The 16,226-nt window shown below is 43.4% G+C and overlaps 1 protein-coding gene across 6 annotated transcripts in view; it reads left to right on the top strand.

The window, feature by feature from the left end:
- Positions 1-4,432, top strand: part of GOLGA4 (golgin A4) — an 87,037-nt gene extending 82,605 nt beyond the window's left edge. For 4 of the 6 annotated variants that reach the window (XM_070391692.1, XM_070391691.1, XM_070391688.1 and 1 more), the window contains 2 exons: positions 221-283; positions 3,773-4,432. In XM_070391692.1, the coding sequence (XP_070247793.1) occupies positions 221-250 (30 nt within the window). In that variant the 3' untranslated portion in view covers positions 251-283; positions 3,773-4,432. The remainder of the gene's footprint in view (positions 1-220; positions 284-3,772) is intronic. The other 2 variants (XM_070391689.1, XM_070391693.1) reach the window with 1 other exon arrangement.
- The last annotated feature ends 11,794 nt before the right edge of the window (positions 4,433-16,226 follow it).

Raw genomic sequence — 16,226 nt, 5'->3', positions numbered from 1 at the left:
AAATTAAAGTTACAAGTAAAAATCTCAGCTACATAGTGTTATAGGAGGGAGGTATTACAGATTCCTTATACTTTGCCTATACTTCCTTGATTTGAGGAGATTTAAGAAAAATTTAAGTAGAATGTTTAATCATTTAAAGCTCATATACACATATAACCCATGTATTATATTAAGTCTTAAAACTAACCCAATAAGCTTTTTTTTCTCCCTGGCTTTGTAGTATACTTCACCTCGCAGTGGTATCTTCTGAGTAAACCATGAGTCTGTGCTTAGTTAGCATGTGGTGAGTGAAGAATAATGTCTTGTGTCTTCTGTGTTGCATGATACTAACCATTTCTCTGGAATTCTTTTGCTTTTTTGTTTAATGAATATATGATTTTGCTATGGGTTAATATAGGTGTTTTCCATTAATTCTGTTTAATAGATTAACAATCACTTCTATCAGTAAGATTATATAATTTTAGTGAGTTTTAGTTCTTTAAATATTACTTGAAAGTTTCAGAATTGCTCTTTTGAAATTTTGTTAAATAATCCAAAAAAGTACTTATGCATTCTATATTCCTTTTAGTTTTTTAATTCCCAAGAATATTCTTTGAAGTCGATAAAGATTGTAAGAAAGAAATGAAAAATCATTTTCTAGGTAAAAATGAAGTGATATATTTCACAAATCCAGAAATTAAAATATTGTAAAGCTTACTTAAAGTCAAGGCTAGTCTGAAATAATGAAAATTAGTGAAGTTGATTTAAAAATAAATGCAGTTTTATTACTTCCTGGGATCAACAAAATAACACATTTGTCCTGTAGAGACCCTTAGGCAGCCTGCTTTAATTGAAGATGGCTATTTCTAACTAGACGCCCGGTGCATGAAATTTGTACAGTGGGAGGGTGGCTCCCTCAGTGCTCTCACAGTCCGGGAACCCTTGCTCCTTACTGCCCACCTACTCGCTGCTCCTTATCGCTCGGCTCGCTGCTCCTTAGTGCTGCCACGGAGGCAGGAGAGGCTCCCGTCACCGCTGCTGCGCTTGCTAGCCATAAGCCGGGTTACTGGCTGAGTGGTGCTCCCCCGTGGGAGTGCACTGACCACTAGGGGGCAGCTCCTGTGTTGAGCATCTGGTGCGCATCTGGTGGTCAGTGCGCATCATAGCGACCGGTTGTTCTGGTCTTTCCACTGTAATGGTCGCTTAGGCTTTTATTATATAGATTTCATGTTATTATAGTGAAGTGGAGGCATCTAAAATATTTCAAAGCAATTAACTGTCTTCACTATTTAAATACCCTTTCAATTACCTCCACATATTATTCATGCAATTAGCTTGATTTAGCACCCCCTAAAAATTTAGAGAACATTTTTACCTCAAACTTTGCTAGCGTTTTCACAAATCACAAATAACCTGATCACAATTAATAAACTTAATTACAATTAAAGCCTCCTATGATTGTTAATTTGGCTAGTATTCAGCTAACAGTATCAGGGTTTAAAATGTCAATATACAGCATTTAAAAAAACTGTTTAGCTTTAAAAATTCTTTTTGCATACATTTGAAGCTCATTTTGATTTTAGTATATATCAAGTCTTGCCTTACTGATTACCTAGAATTATCTTGGTCATGTAAATCCCATATCAAACTCAGTAAGTCTTAAATTTTTATATATATATATATACATACATACATACACACATATATATATATTTTAGAGAGGAATGGAAAGGGAGAGCGAGAGATAAAAATATCAATGATGAGAGAGAATAATTGATTGGCTGCCTCCTGCACGCCCCCCACTGGGGATTGAGCCCGCATTCCGGGCATGTGCCCTTGATCAGAATCAAACCCTGGGCTCTTCAGTCCACATGCCGACACTCTACCCACTGAGCCAAACCTGCTAGGGCAAATTTTTCTTTTTAAATAATATAAATATCGCATCATGCTTATTACATTATTGCATTTAAGTACTGTCATTAATCACTGGAAATGATTACTGTGTAGCATTTCTACTGATTGATTGATTGACTGTCTCAACTTTTAGTTTGATTTGCAAAATGGTACAATAAACTCTTATATACCCTCTCCTGTATTCACCAATTATTAACATTTTGCCAAATTTTTTTACTTGCTCTCATTCTTGCTCTTTCTCTCCATGTGTAGTTCCCCTCTGTAACATTTGACAGTTGCTTGCAAACATAAACTACACATTTTAACAAATATCTTTAAGAACAAGGGCTTTTCTTACATACTCATAATACAATAATCACTCTCAGGAAATTTAATATTAATATAATACTGTTATCTAGTATATAGTAATACTTATATTTTTCCAGTTTCTGAAAGAATATCTTTCATAATTTTTTAAATTCCAGGATCCATTCAGAGATTGCATATTGCTGTTTATTGTCATGTTTTTCTAGTCTCTTCTTTAAATTAGAGAACTCCTCCCAGCCATTTTGTCTTTCATGATACTGACATTCATTTTTGGGTCATGCATGAATTTCTTCCTGCAACAGCTCAAGCTGAGATTTTGAAATAATAACTAACATGGGAATTTAAATATAACAGAAGGGTTTTTTTAAAAAAATTTATTTTTTTGTTTAAAGTATTATAAATAATAGTACATATGTCTCCTTTTTTTCCCCATTGACCTTCCCCCGGCCTCTCCTATCCCCTGCACATGCCCTTATCCGCCCTGCCCCCCCAGTGTCTTGTGTCCATTGGTTATGCTTATATGCATGCATATAAGTCAGAAGGTTTTTTTTCTTATCTTGTCTAGCTTTCTAGGGCCAACATGATCATTGAGCTAGTTTTATAAAGAATATGATGCTGTTTGAAGTACATCATAAGTAGTGGATTATATTGTTCACTTACAAATTGAGAAGACTTTAAAACATTCTCTTTCCACTAAATATATATGAAAGTTTGTCTCATTTACTTAATCTTATTCGGTAATTTATTTTTATTTATTTTATTTTTTTTATATATATTGATTTTTTACAGAGAGGAAGGGGGAGGGAGAGAGATTTAGAAACATCAATGAGAGAGAAACATCGATCAGCCGCCTCCTGCACACCTGCCACTGGAGATGTGCCCGCAACCAAGGCACATGCCCTTGACCGGAATCGAACCTGGGACCCTTCAGTCCTCAGGCTGATGCTCTATCCACTGAGCCAAACCGGTTAGGGCTTGGTAATTTATTTTTATGGCTTTTTTTAAACCTCATATTTGATCTGACTATGAGGTTTTAGCATTTTAAGGCACCTTACTAGGAAGGTTTGGCATTATTTCTCATAACATTTTACATTTTTAAAGTTAAGTTTGTTAATTTCAGGTGAGGCATAACTTTTACACAAAAACGCTGTTTGTCCTTTGCTGCCACGCATGCCACCCCTGAGAACTGCAGTATGTAGGAAAACCACACATTAGGGCAAGGGAGGGACTCTCTCCTCTGTAATGCAGTCTGAATTGCTGCATCCCAGAGAGACTGCTGAGTCAGCATGGTGACTCGGCTTTCTCTATCTGTGACCTGGTAGCATTCAATATGTGGTGAAGGGCAAGAGCTTCAGTGTCACTTACAAACACTCTTTGTCAGGATTGCTGACTCGAGGTCAGATCATTCCAAGGACATTGATTTTTAGAAGATTTCTGTACGACTTAATTCTTAGAAAATTTCTACTTCAATCCCAGGCCATAGAATATAATTTAATTTTAACTTGAAACAACTAATCTCCTAAAGGGCTGGCTTTAAAGATGTGTTTTTCTTTATCCTCTTTTCCTTTTCCAGTCATGGCTTCGGTCTTCATCTTGAAGAAATGAGGAGAATCGTGTTGGGCAAGGTTGGAAGGCTACACTTGCTGCTCTTTGAGGAAAGCTGTTGTTCAGGGCTCTTCCTGAAAAATCTGACATTGGCCCACGGTTAGCCTTTAAAATAGGTCGTATCAGTGGGAAATGGTGGTAGTTTTTTCTTTCTTCTTTTTTCTCCTGGGAAGAGTTTTATGTTGTTTAAAATTTTTAAAATAACTTAACCTGATTTATGGGCTCACTTAATGTTCCTTTCTTCCATTCTTTTTGTCTCTCTTTTAAAAGAACTGCTTGCCTTTTCTATTTATTTTTAGGGTGATTTTTAAAAAAAGACTTGTGCAATACATTTTGAGGTGAAACTTAGTGGAGGTTTTTCTGATAAATTAGAGCATTTAATTTACTATTTTATCCAGATTGATTTGTTGAATATTTACTAAAGACTAGTTCTTTAAGTTATGACATATGAGAAATCCAAACTGCAGTACCTCATTGTTTACTTAGCTTTTGTACTTATATTTTTCAGAGGAAAAAATACTACTGTAAATTGTAAATAGTCAACACATCACTATTGTATGCAAATCTGTGACTGTTGGCAATGTCATCTCGGAAAAACAGATAAATAAAGTTTATTTACTATATAAAATGTTCTGATTATGCTTTTTTTTCTATGTTGAAATCTACCTCAGAATAGTTAAGAGCTTATTTTCTATCTGGGTGAATATAATGAACTATTTGTCAAGATGAGTATTTGGAAAGTTTTTTATGTTCACAATTAGCATGGCCACGGATGGTATGCGCTAGAGATCTGCCAACCTGGAGACGCTTTCTCTTCCTGGACTAGGGCATCCTCTGATTTCTTTTAAACTTAGTGAGAGAGACATTTGTGGACACCACGAGATGGAACTGTTCAGAGGGTTTCACACACTTTATATTCTAGCAAATACAGTTCAGTTTCTAGGTGTTGTCTAACCTCTGCCTCAGGGTGGAATCTCAGTTTCCAGACAGTCTGGACCTTAGCCTTGCTGTGTATTGTATTGTGATAAAGAGTGGGAGGCTTGAGCGGGTGGGTGACCAGGGGTCTTCCCACAGCCCACACCTGAGAAAGCGCACAAACTGGATTTTAGACACGGAGCGGGGGCAGGAGTGAACAGGAGTTGCTCATTTTCCTCAGTGAGGCATGACTAAGAACAGTGGTGATCCTCTCTCCTGTTACTTTTCCAGCAAAAAGGACAAAGCCTTACATTGTGTTCAGTGCTGGGGTCTCAGGTCTGTCTGGGACATTTAAAAAAAATACTTTTAATTGATTTTTAGAGAAAGAGGAAGAAATTTGGGCTCATTGTAGTTGATTTGGAGGATATATATTTTAAAAAAAATCCTCCAGAATCCCCCACCAAAATATTACCCACTGTGTTATAGAATTGTACACCTATGTAATTTTATTAACCAATGTCACTCCAATAAATTCAATAAAAAATTTTAAAAGATTTAAAACTATTACCAGTGTTACTTTGGTGCATTTAATAATGGAGTATTTTTTTCTAATGAGAATGAATAGCTATATGGAAGAAGGGTGTGTGTGTGTGTGTGTGTGTGTGTGTGTGTGCATACATGCCTACATTTATATGTCTATTATATTGTTGGCCATCAAAATTTCCTTTAAACTTTTTAATTGCTGCGTAATACTTTATCCTATGCATATGCCATCATTTAACCCCTTTCTCCATTGTTGAACATTTAGGTCGTGTGTCCCTTTATTCAGTACTCCATGTTGGTTTTACTGTCCACATTGTCAACACTCTAGAAAATACATTTCAGGACCAACCTTTCTCTCAACTGCCTTTGGGGCCAAACACATGGACACATTTCAGATTGCTGTGTCCTACCTTGCCTGGCATCGTTTTCTCTAACATTCCAGAGATGTGACGCATGGGTGAACACTCCCAGCCAGTACACTCTGAGGACACTACATTTCAAAACTGGGCTTCACCCAAATGTGAGATGTCAAAGGCAAATGGAATAGCCGTGCCTAACGCATACTTTCCATGAAGGATGGGTGGGTGCAGCCGCATTCCTCCCGTCCCCCTTTTATAACAGTTTCCTCCTGCCCTCATTTGGGATCCTCTTTAGTTAGGTTTCGTGGATGTTGTTACATTCTTTAGAAGTGTTCAAACACCACACATGTGAACATCACCTCATGGTGACGATACAGATGCCAGGGCAGAAATGGCAACCTGCAAGCATTCTGCTTCTGTCAGAACCTGGGCCAAACTCGGAACTCAGGGCTGGGGAGATTCACACCATCTCTTGTATAACTGTTTCCTCCTGCCTTCATTTGAGACCCTCTTTAGTTAGGTTTTGTGGTTGTTGTTACATTCTTTAAAGTGTTCAAACATCACACATGTGAATTCACCGAGGCGGTGAACATATGAGGCCCTTCAATGCAAACAACTTACGGAAACACTTCTCAACTCAGTACTCTGCAGCCACTGCCAGTCAGTTGAGTTCACACATGACATCAAACCTGTTTGTCATCACAACTATGAATGTCTCTGATTCAGGGTCTCATCTCCTCCAGGTGTTCTGGATTTTACTCTCCAGTCTCTGATCACCAGCCCCAGGCTCCTCACCCTCTCCAGGCAGGAGGCCAGGTAGTCATTCAGGCCTTGCCTAGTCTCATTCTTTTTTTTATTATTTTTATTTTTAATATATTATATTGATTTTTTACAGAGAGGAAGGGAGAGGGATAGAGAGTTAGAAACATCGAAGAGAGAAAAACATCGATCAGCTGCCTCCTGCATACCTCCTACTGGGGATGTGCCCGCAACCAAGGTACATGCCCTTGACTGGAATTGAACCTGGGACCCTTGAGTCCGCAGGCCGATGCTCTATCCACTGAGCCAAACCGGTTAGGGCACCTAGTCTCATTCTTGCTCTGGATGCCCCTTATGCCTGCTAGACCCTGGGCCACCCCCACAGCCAACCCCCGGGAATCCCAGCCGCTCTGAAGTGGGACACGGAGATCCTGGAGCCCAAGTCCCTGGCGCCTGTGTATATGTTGGCCACGCTGCTGGCCATCGGGGCTGGGCCAGTGGCCGTGTGACTGCAGGGAGCCCAGGCCCGGGAGTTGGGTGCTGGAGAAGCTGGAGTGGGCGCTGAAGCTCATGTTCGGGGAGGAAGGTGAGAGGCCAAGGTTGCTCAGGTTCGGGCAGCTCAACCTTTGAGTCTTCATGGTGTTTTTTTTTTTTTTTAGTGAATTCATTTTAAAAGTTATGATTGAAGAATTTATTTAGATTTGTCATCTTAAACTGAACGTTTATTGTTTATAAACAATATTGGAATATTTAGCATACGTGTTATTTATAAGTTTAATCGGTTAAATTTATCAACCTTCGGTAAATAAGGACTTGCATAAGTAATTGGAAGGTTTTTTGAGTCAGGTAAATACATGAATACTTATAAAGGAAATCAATATGATATGTTTATTAATGCAACAATTTCTAATATTAAAGGGATTTTTGTGAAGTTATAAAAAATCTCTTTAACGTATAATTAGAATAATGAGATTTTTAAGCTGAACTTAATCATGGTTCTACATTTGTGATGCTGATCAATATTAACCTTTTAACCAATTAGTCTTTGAATGAAACTTACTCTTAAATCTCTCTGAAGATACTAATTACAGTGTTAAAAATAATTTTCTTCTTCTTTATCCTACAGCTCTGCTTTCTCTGGAGACAGTAGTTCTGTTAATTTTTTTTCTTTATGTTACTGATGTTTCCTGGTGCCTTGCTTGACCAGTGAAGGACAGCCCTTGCTTGACCAGTGAAGGATAAGGTAGGTTGCTCTCATGGCTGGAATGACTTTCCCTTTGCATTTGTCTGGATCTGTTTGCCTCACAGATCTGTCCCCAAATGCATGGGGCTACCTCTGCATCCCATGTCTATTCTGGCTTTTAAGACCTGACTTTCTTTTTTCAAAAATGTTTCAGGCAACATACAGACAGAATAGTGGATAAAACACATATACTCACATAATGAATAATTATAAATCAAATACCACCAAATTAAAAAATAGAATATTGTCATTATTCTAGAAGCCCCCCTCCCAAGTGTCCCTTCCTATCAATTTCTCTCCTCTTCTCTAGAAGTAACCACTCTGCTAACTCTGCTGTAATAACTACCACCTGTGTATGCAACTCGGACCTACATTTTAATTTTGTCTTTAAACTATATTAAATCAAACTGTATGTATTTTTTTTCCGTCTTGCTTGTGTTGAGGTAATTAACGAGGCAAGTAGCAGAGGGGCTCTAATGCCTTGGTAGCCTGGCCAAGCCAAGCGAAGCCAGAGTTCATGTGTAGAACTGAGAAAATGAAACTCAGGAGCCACCAATCACAAACAGCCCACTGGTCTTTCCTAAATAAGGTAACTGCTGCAGCTACAGCCAATGAAATGACTTCCTTGCTCAGCTTCCCTGTCTTCACTATAAAAACCCAACTGCTTTTGGTTCAGGGAGATGTGAGCCCAGCACGTGGACTGGAGCCCACCTCACACATTTGACCAAAGGGGCCACAGCACACACCCCTACTCCATCGGAGGCCTTGGCCCCAGTGACAATGGTCCTAACTGGTCATTGGTTTCTCCGCATAGCAAAAGGTAGCGACTATTTGTGTCACGGCCAATACCTGTAGGAAGTAGAGGAGCTAGTCAGCAGGAGAGGGCTGTGCAGAGTGAGGGCTGGGCCCAGGGGAGTGAGCATGTGGCTGGAGGGCCTTCTAGGTGACAGGCACCTCCTGCAACTCTTCCCTTAGAGGAGGCCCCATACTCTGCCAACCTAGGCCTGTGACCTCAGCATCCCCAGGATTGACATTAAACAAGCACACGGTTCGCCATTGCTACCAGCAGCTGTCAGGGGGCCTGAGGGTGGGCATCCTGCACCACAATTTGCTTCTTTGACCCAGAAGCCCCGTTCCTGCCCACTGTTACTCCCTAGCAGGGAGCTCTGCTTCCCTCCCAGGGCTGGTCTGGGCCCAGAGCACACCAGAGCCCAGGAGAACAAAGCCTGGAGCCCAGCCAGCAGACCTCACACCACCTTTAGGCCACTTGCTCTGGTTCATCCAGACTGCACCCTGAACTTTCTGATGCCAGCTTCCCTGACCCCTTGTTTCCAACTGGACCCTGGACTGAGGTCTGACCCGATCCAGAATTTAATCAACAAAAAGAAAGGAAGAAGGCTTGCTCCTCCGGAAGTTGGCAAGAGGCTTGGGAGAGCTGGAGGCGGGCCAGGGAGGCTGGGCCCACAGGGCATGAGCTCCAGTCTGAGCTCATGCCGCAGACCCCAGAGTGTGGAGAATTGGCCTCTCTGCCCCAGGGTGGCGGGCCCTTGACCTGCCCAGCTGGGGGTGGGGAGGGGTGGGGATGTGACATGAGACAAATAGCACAGCTTAGGTATCAGCACTGGCTGAGAACTCGATTTTTCGTTTGTTTCCTTATCCCTCCTGTGGCTCCTTTGATGTCCCTGCTTCATCGACCACAGCTAATTCTGATGGGCAGCCATGTGCTGGAGCCCTCAGGTCACAGGGCTTGGTGCAAGTGTGGGAACATTGGCAGGACATTGGCAATGTTCTGGGGCAGAACATTCCAGGCCCTTCTGGGCACTGCCTTCCCAGCAGGGACACCACAGTCCCTTCCTTTTCTAAGGGGCAGTGGTAGGGTGTGGCCAGGAGAGAACAGCCCCTGGGGCCTACTGTCGACTTGGGCACAACTTTTGTCCATTTACAAATACTCATCCTCCTGTCTCCTCCCTTCTCTTCAGCCACTGACAAGGGTTGGTGTTTGAGGGAGATTGTTTTTCCAGAAAAGCTTTGTTCTGTGGGTTGCAGCCCCCGGTGCTCCCAAGCAAGAACAGTATGTTGGGGGGTGCTGAGGAGACTACCCAGGGAGCTGCAGTCATATGCATGCCTCCATGCCAGTGCCTTTTAAAACAAACTTTTTACTGGAGTGTAACATACATGCAGAAAGTGGGTTAAGATTTGCAGGGCTAGGGAAGTCATCACAAAATGAACCTTCATTCGATCACCACCCGAGTCAAGAAAAACCCTATGTCGCCCAGCTAGCATGGCTCTGTGGTTGAGCGTTGATCTATGAACCAGGAGGTCATGGCTCAATTCCTGGTCAGGGTATATGCTTGGGTTGCAGGCTCAATCCCCAGTAGTGGGCATGCAGGAGGCAGCTGGTCAATAATTCTCTCTCATCATTGATGTTTCTATCTCTTGCTCCCTCTTTCTTCTTCTCTGAAATCAATTTTAAAAAAGAAAGAAAGAAAAACGCCATGTTACCAGCTCCCTGAAGGGCCACTTTTGCCCTATCACTTTCCTGCCCCCATCCCCAAAGTTACCTCTCCTATCTGGTGACATCATAGGCTCATTGGACCTGCTCTTGAGCTCCCTATAAATGCGGTCAGGTAGTCAGGTGGGAGGTGCTCCTTGCGTCCGTCCTCTTCTGTTCAGGAATCTATCTGTGGGATGATCCAGCCAGTCGGAGCAGGTAGTAGCACTTGGTGCATTCTCATTGGTTAGTTTATAGAGGGTGCCCACGGGTCTTGAAGAACCCTTGCAAGCAAGAGTAGATGGTAAGCGAAGGCTTGACTCGAAAGAACATCTGAGCTAAAGCCAGCCCCCACCTGAGGATGGTTTCAACTGAAGCGACACCCCCTTTCCCAACCTGGCAAGGAGCCTGATTCTGTGTAGCCCTTCCAGGGCAGATCTGAGTAGGCCACCTGCCCCCTTTGGGCTTGGAGACCCCACTTGTAAAATGGCATCAAAGGAAACATTCAGCTCTGAGACCATCTGATTTTGAGGGTCAAATTATTTCATAGGAGCAACCTCAAGCCAGAGTATTTCTAAATATCCTGGAAATTGCTCACTTCCCTGACACTTTGCTTCATTTCCAAATACCCATTGGGTTCTGCTTCATCTTCCAGGTCCCCAGGCTTTGCCGACCAGTTCCTCATCCTATGAGCCATCTTCTGCTTTCATAGCCTTGTCTCGGTCCCCTGGCAGCCTGTACCTGCTGCTTCCCCGTCAAGCTGTACCTTCCCCGACAGCCAGGGGATGATGGCCAAGAACCAGCTCGGTCTCTCACAGGTTTGATTGTCACATCTTACACGTCACTGCTCAGGTCCAATCTCAATGAATTATTTGGTGCGCTGACATTTGTGGGCAACAGAGTGATCTTTAAAATAATAAGTATTGTGCAAAACGCACACAAACCCTTCTGAGGCTTGTGAACGTGCCCATTGTTTTCCCTGCAGCCAGGCTAAACATTTCCTGCTCCTTTTCTCACAGAGAGGCCACGGTGTGGTCAATAACCAACCACAAATAAGTCTGAGTTGTGAAATGTGCAGAGGCAGGCTCTGCAGGAGACATGACTGTACAGAGCAAAGCTTAGCCTCCGTTGGAGTTCATGTGCATGCGCCATGGCCCCTGCCAATGCCTGCTGATAGGCAAAGCCCATCACCTGTCCTTAGTCACCAACACAGTGACCTTCAGCTCTCGGTGAAGTGACCAAGTGGCCACATGGGTTCTGGGAAGGCTTCCCCTGCAGCCCAGAGAACCTTAGAGGTGAGAGAGACATGTTGTGCAGAAGAGGAAGGACCTGAGAGTCGGTGGCAAAAAACCTTAAACACTCAAAACTAACACATTGTGTGATATGTTAGGATAGTGGTCACCCCTTGGGGTAGTGACTGGAAAGAGGCCTGTGTAGGGCTTCTGGGGGCTGGGGCTATTCTCTTCCTTGAATTGGGAGCTATTCTCTAGAGAGGTGTTCAGATTTTTAAAATCCATCAAACTGTATACTTACGATGTGTGCATTTGTTATATTATGTAAGTTTCATTTCAACAAAAAGTTTACTTTTAAAAACTGAATATTACCAGACTGAGATATATCTATATCTATATCTATATCTATATCTATATCTATATCTATATCTATATCTATCTATATCTAATTATATATACATAGTTGGTTTGGCATTCAGAAATAAATCAGTGCAATTCATCACAAAAGGGAAAAATCAAATGACTAGCTCAATAGATGCTAAAATTCAACATTCATTTATGTTAAAAACTAGAATAGAAGGTAAATGCCTTAATTTATAAATATTTAGTGGGGGAAATGTTGAAAGCTTTCCAACCTGGATGCCATTGTCTCCATATCTATTCAACATTGTACTCAGAGTCTCTCCCATACAAAATGATAGGGGGGTGGGGGGAGTAATGAAGCTCTCGTTACTGTTTGTGGAAATTCCCACATAATTAGAATTAATAAGTGAATTTAATGAGGTTGCCAGATATAAGGATAATATACAAAAATAGATTGTATTTCTAATACTATAAATTATTAGAAAATGAAATAGAAGTCAGAAGATGGAAAAAGTAGATGATCTGACAAACATGTTGAATGAAAGAAATCAGATACAAAGAATACATATTGTATAATTCCTTTTATATGAAGTCTGAATATAGGCAAGAATAAGCTATAGCTTTAGAAATTAGGATAGTAGTTAATTTTGGGGATGGAAGAGGGTGCTGGTTTGAGCAGAGGTTTTCTGAACATTGGCAGTGTTTCCTTTTTTAACCTGGTGGTGGTTGCATGAGTGTTTTATTTGAGATAACTTATTGCATTGTACATGAATGTTTTTACACTTTTCTGTATGAGAGTCATTTAGAAATTTTTTGAAAAAATATTATTTGGGCAGCTTGAGTTAGGTGATCCGTAATGGTCAGTTGTCTGTAGCCAGATCAAAAGAGCCACGTGGTTCAGGACAGCAGGGGTGAGAAGACAAGGAGAGGTGTGGGAGGGAGAACAAGAAGAAAGTGATCTTTTCTCACAGGGAGTTTACCCAAAGAACAATGAGTCTTCTCCCCCTCCCCCCAGACACACACACTTATATCTGCATTTCTCAAATAAGTTGGCTTGGCTTAGCTGGGTGCTTATTCAAAGTCATGGTTTTAGAGTCTTGGGAGGAACTCATGCTCCTCTTTTCTTCTCTTATTCTTTTTTTTTCAATAGGCAATATTCTAATTGAGTAGTAATTCTACTAAATAAACACAGTCTAGAATAAAACCAAACAGAAACCAGACTAGAGTGAATGGTGGTCGATGTGTGGATCTGGCTCATTGGGAGAGCCTTAGTTTATTCCAGAGGAGGGAGGAGGATGAAATTCCTCAAGGACAGAGTGTGGGAGAAGAGAGGAGGGGCATGGAGCAGTGCCTGGGGGTCACTGTTAGCCTGTGGTCTTGAAAGATTCCCCAAGGGATGGACTGCAGTGGGGGAGACAAAAGGCAGGAGAGTGATCAGGGGTCCAGGGCCATCTCATGACCATGGGATGAAAAGGGATATGTGGGTACAAGAGGCAGGATGAAGGAAGATAGTATGTTTGGGCACCAGATTGCATGTCATTAGTGAAGGAGAAGGGGCAATTGGAAAGGACACAAAGATATTGACCTACAGCAACTGAGAGCCTGGGCCTACCCCTGCCAGACAGGGGTGAGGAGAAGACTATGAGGAGGATCAGGAGTTCAGAGAGGGAAGAGGAAGACATGAAGAAGGAGCGGAAGGACAAGCAGAGAAAAGCTCTTTGCTGAGTTTCCCTTACAAATGGGGCAACATTGGGCAATAGCACTATTGATTCAGAGCCATTGCCCCCACCCCCTCAGCTTCCTCCTAATCCCCCACAAACACCAAATGCTCCAGGGACTTCAAGTCTCTGTTCAAGAGGGTCAACCAGGTGGCCAAACTTTTAGAGTCTCTTCCCAAATGGATTTTTCTTGAAATTAATACTCTTTGGATAAAGACTTTGCTCAGGGTCAAGATATGCTCGGTGGATCAAGAAAAGGGGGCACCTGCTCCCCTTCTTTGCCCCTCCTCTTTCTTTTTAAAAAAATTTAAATTCTTTATTGCTGAAAGTATCACACATGTCTCCTTTCCCCCATTGACCTCTCCCCACCTGCTCCCGCCCCCCAGCACAGGCCCTCACCCACCTACTCTCTTTCTTTAAAAACAAACAAAAAAAGTTTCAAATTGATTTTCAGAGAGAGAGGAAGGGAGTGAGAGCGCAAGAGAAACATCGATGTGAAAGTGAAACATCAATCAGCTGCCTCCTACACACCCCCTACCAGGGATCAAACTGGCAACCTTTTGGTGTATGGGACGATACCCAGCCAACTGAGCCACACTGGCCAGTGAACACACAGGAACTTAAGGTGGAGTGGACAGGATGCCCTGGGTCAGTGTCCCGGCCTCATCCATGGAAATAGAGAAAGAGGGTGGCTCCTTGCCCCTCTGAGGACCCAGCTCAAGCTTCTTCTCATTGAAGACCACCTGACCTTCCCCCACAGGGAGCAGGCAGGGATGCGGAAGGCAACAGAACAGGCCCCCTCCCTGCCAGACTGCAGCCCCAGGGGAGGGGCAGCTAAAGGGGCCCAGGGCCAGTGCTTCCACCTGGGGGTTTCCCTGGACAGGGATCTCATTCCTTCTGGGAAGAAATTTGCATGGCTGGCCCTGTGCCAGGCACTCCACCATGCAGGGTGCCTTTGGCTGGCACCGTCCCGGAAGCCCCCTGGGCCATGCCTGCTGCACGTTCTCATCTCAGTGGTGATTAGATGCCCATGGAGATCAGATTTCTGCCAGGGACGTGGAGTGCTACCCTGGCCAAGAGAACTGAAGTCTGGCAAATGGGAAACCTGGGATATGATTAGGGGGGGTAGGTGAAGATGGGGAGGAGGAGGAAGAGAGCTGTCCAAGGAGATAGAAGCTCTTTGTCTCTATGGGTTCTTTGTAAATGGGGCAACATTTGGCAACTAGGCATATTAGTTAATAAAGCCACCGTTTTCCTGCCTGCTGCCCGTCAGCTGAGCTCTCTCCTGGTGGCACCCACTCCCCCCACCCACAGACACACCCAAAGACTGTCCAGCACCTTTGGCTCTATGCATGGGAGCCAATGTGAAGGCCTCGCTCTGGAAATCATGGTTATCACATTGGCCAGGAAGCAGGGAGCCCTCTGTCCATCTCTTCCTTATTCTTTTTCACTCTCTGCTCTCTCTTCAGGGTGGTCATCAAAGGAATGATCAGTAACATTAGAGATCACTGAATAGGGGTCAGGGGTCAGTGGCAGATCTCCTTTGTTCTACCTGGAGCCGGTTCTGCCCAGATCCCACACTTCCTTCCCAACTCCTCCTGGGGTTGGAAGCTAGAAGCCTCCATATCAGGCAGGGTGTAGGGCTTACTGCCCATCAGTTAGGAGGGCTTAGTGTGGGCCAGTCCTTGAGGTGACAGAGGGTCACTGGGTGAATTTCAGGGGTGGAGAGGGAGTGGGGGAAGAGAGTGACCATTCCTCACCTGCCTGTGAACCAGCTCCTGTCATTATGTGGTTGTTTGTAGCATGGCCACCTTCTCTGTACTCTATATTTACACCATACCACTGTCTCAGCACTTGGAAACCTATATTCTACCTCCCTCAAAGCTCTTCAAGATCTGATCCAGCTCCTGCTTGTACACAGGCTCTGGGAAGCCTGTCCTAGCCAGCCCTGGCCTCACTGTTTTTCAAACTTGACACGTAGCAAGCAGGAGCCTTTGCCCACTTCCTGTCCCTCTTCCTCCTCACTCATTCATCTGTTCTACCAATATTGACCATCAAGTGCCCATCACACATACAGGGCTAGCTGGCCAGAGGACTTGAGGATGACCCTGAGGCTCTTCATTTGATGGGTCTGGTGGAAAGTGGTAGGAATATGAAAGAAGATGCAGGGCTGGAGGAAGTGGATGAGTCCTATTTTAGATGCATTGCATTTAGGTGCCCGTAGGACCTGCATGAGGAGCTGTCCAAGATAGAGATGGAGCTCAAAGTAGAGGAGATGATGTTAATCTTTCCAACAAGAGTTCTAGGCCAGAAAGCTTAGCATGACCTTTGGTTGTCCCTCATGCCCAGGTAATGGGTCACACTGAGACACCACAGAGTCTGTGCTCTAAGCCTTTGCTTGGCTATTTCCTCTGCCTGAATACTCTCTCTGTAGAAGCCCTACTCCTTCCTTCAGGCATCCAGGTCAAAGGCTCTTCTTCAAACTCTTCTGGAACCCTCATGATGGGAACTGGCTGGTCTTTCCTCCTCTGGGTCCCACCTGCCTTGCTTTTCCCAGGTGGCCTGATAGGAGTGTCTACCTGTGTCCCCTTGTGCCATGTGCTCCTGATGGCAAAGATGAACCCCTCTTCTGTGTCCTTCATGGCCCCCACCAATTCTGGCATGAACAATGAATGAATGTTAATAATAGATGGTTTGAACTTCATTTTCTGGGCATACCTACCCTTACATCTGCTTCCTCTGCAGTTGGGCCTGGAGGGCTGTTCTGCATGTGTCTAGCTGAGCATATCCCTGGCCTGG

Source organism: Myotis yumanensis, unplaced genomic scaffold (assembly GCF_028538775.1).
Source record: "Myotis yumanensis isolate MYYU_CA2020_CCGP unplaced genomic scaffold, mMyoYum1.0.hap1 SCAF_14, whole genome shotgun sequence".
Lineage (NCBI taxonomy): Eukaryota > Metazoa > Chordata > Mammalia > Chiroptera > Vespertilionidae > Myotis > Myotis yumanensis.
The sequence above is the reverse complement of the archived record's forward strand: the minus strand, read 5'-3'. Positions and strand labels throughout refer to the sequence as shown.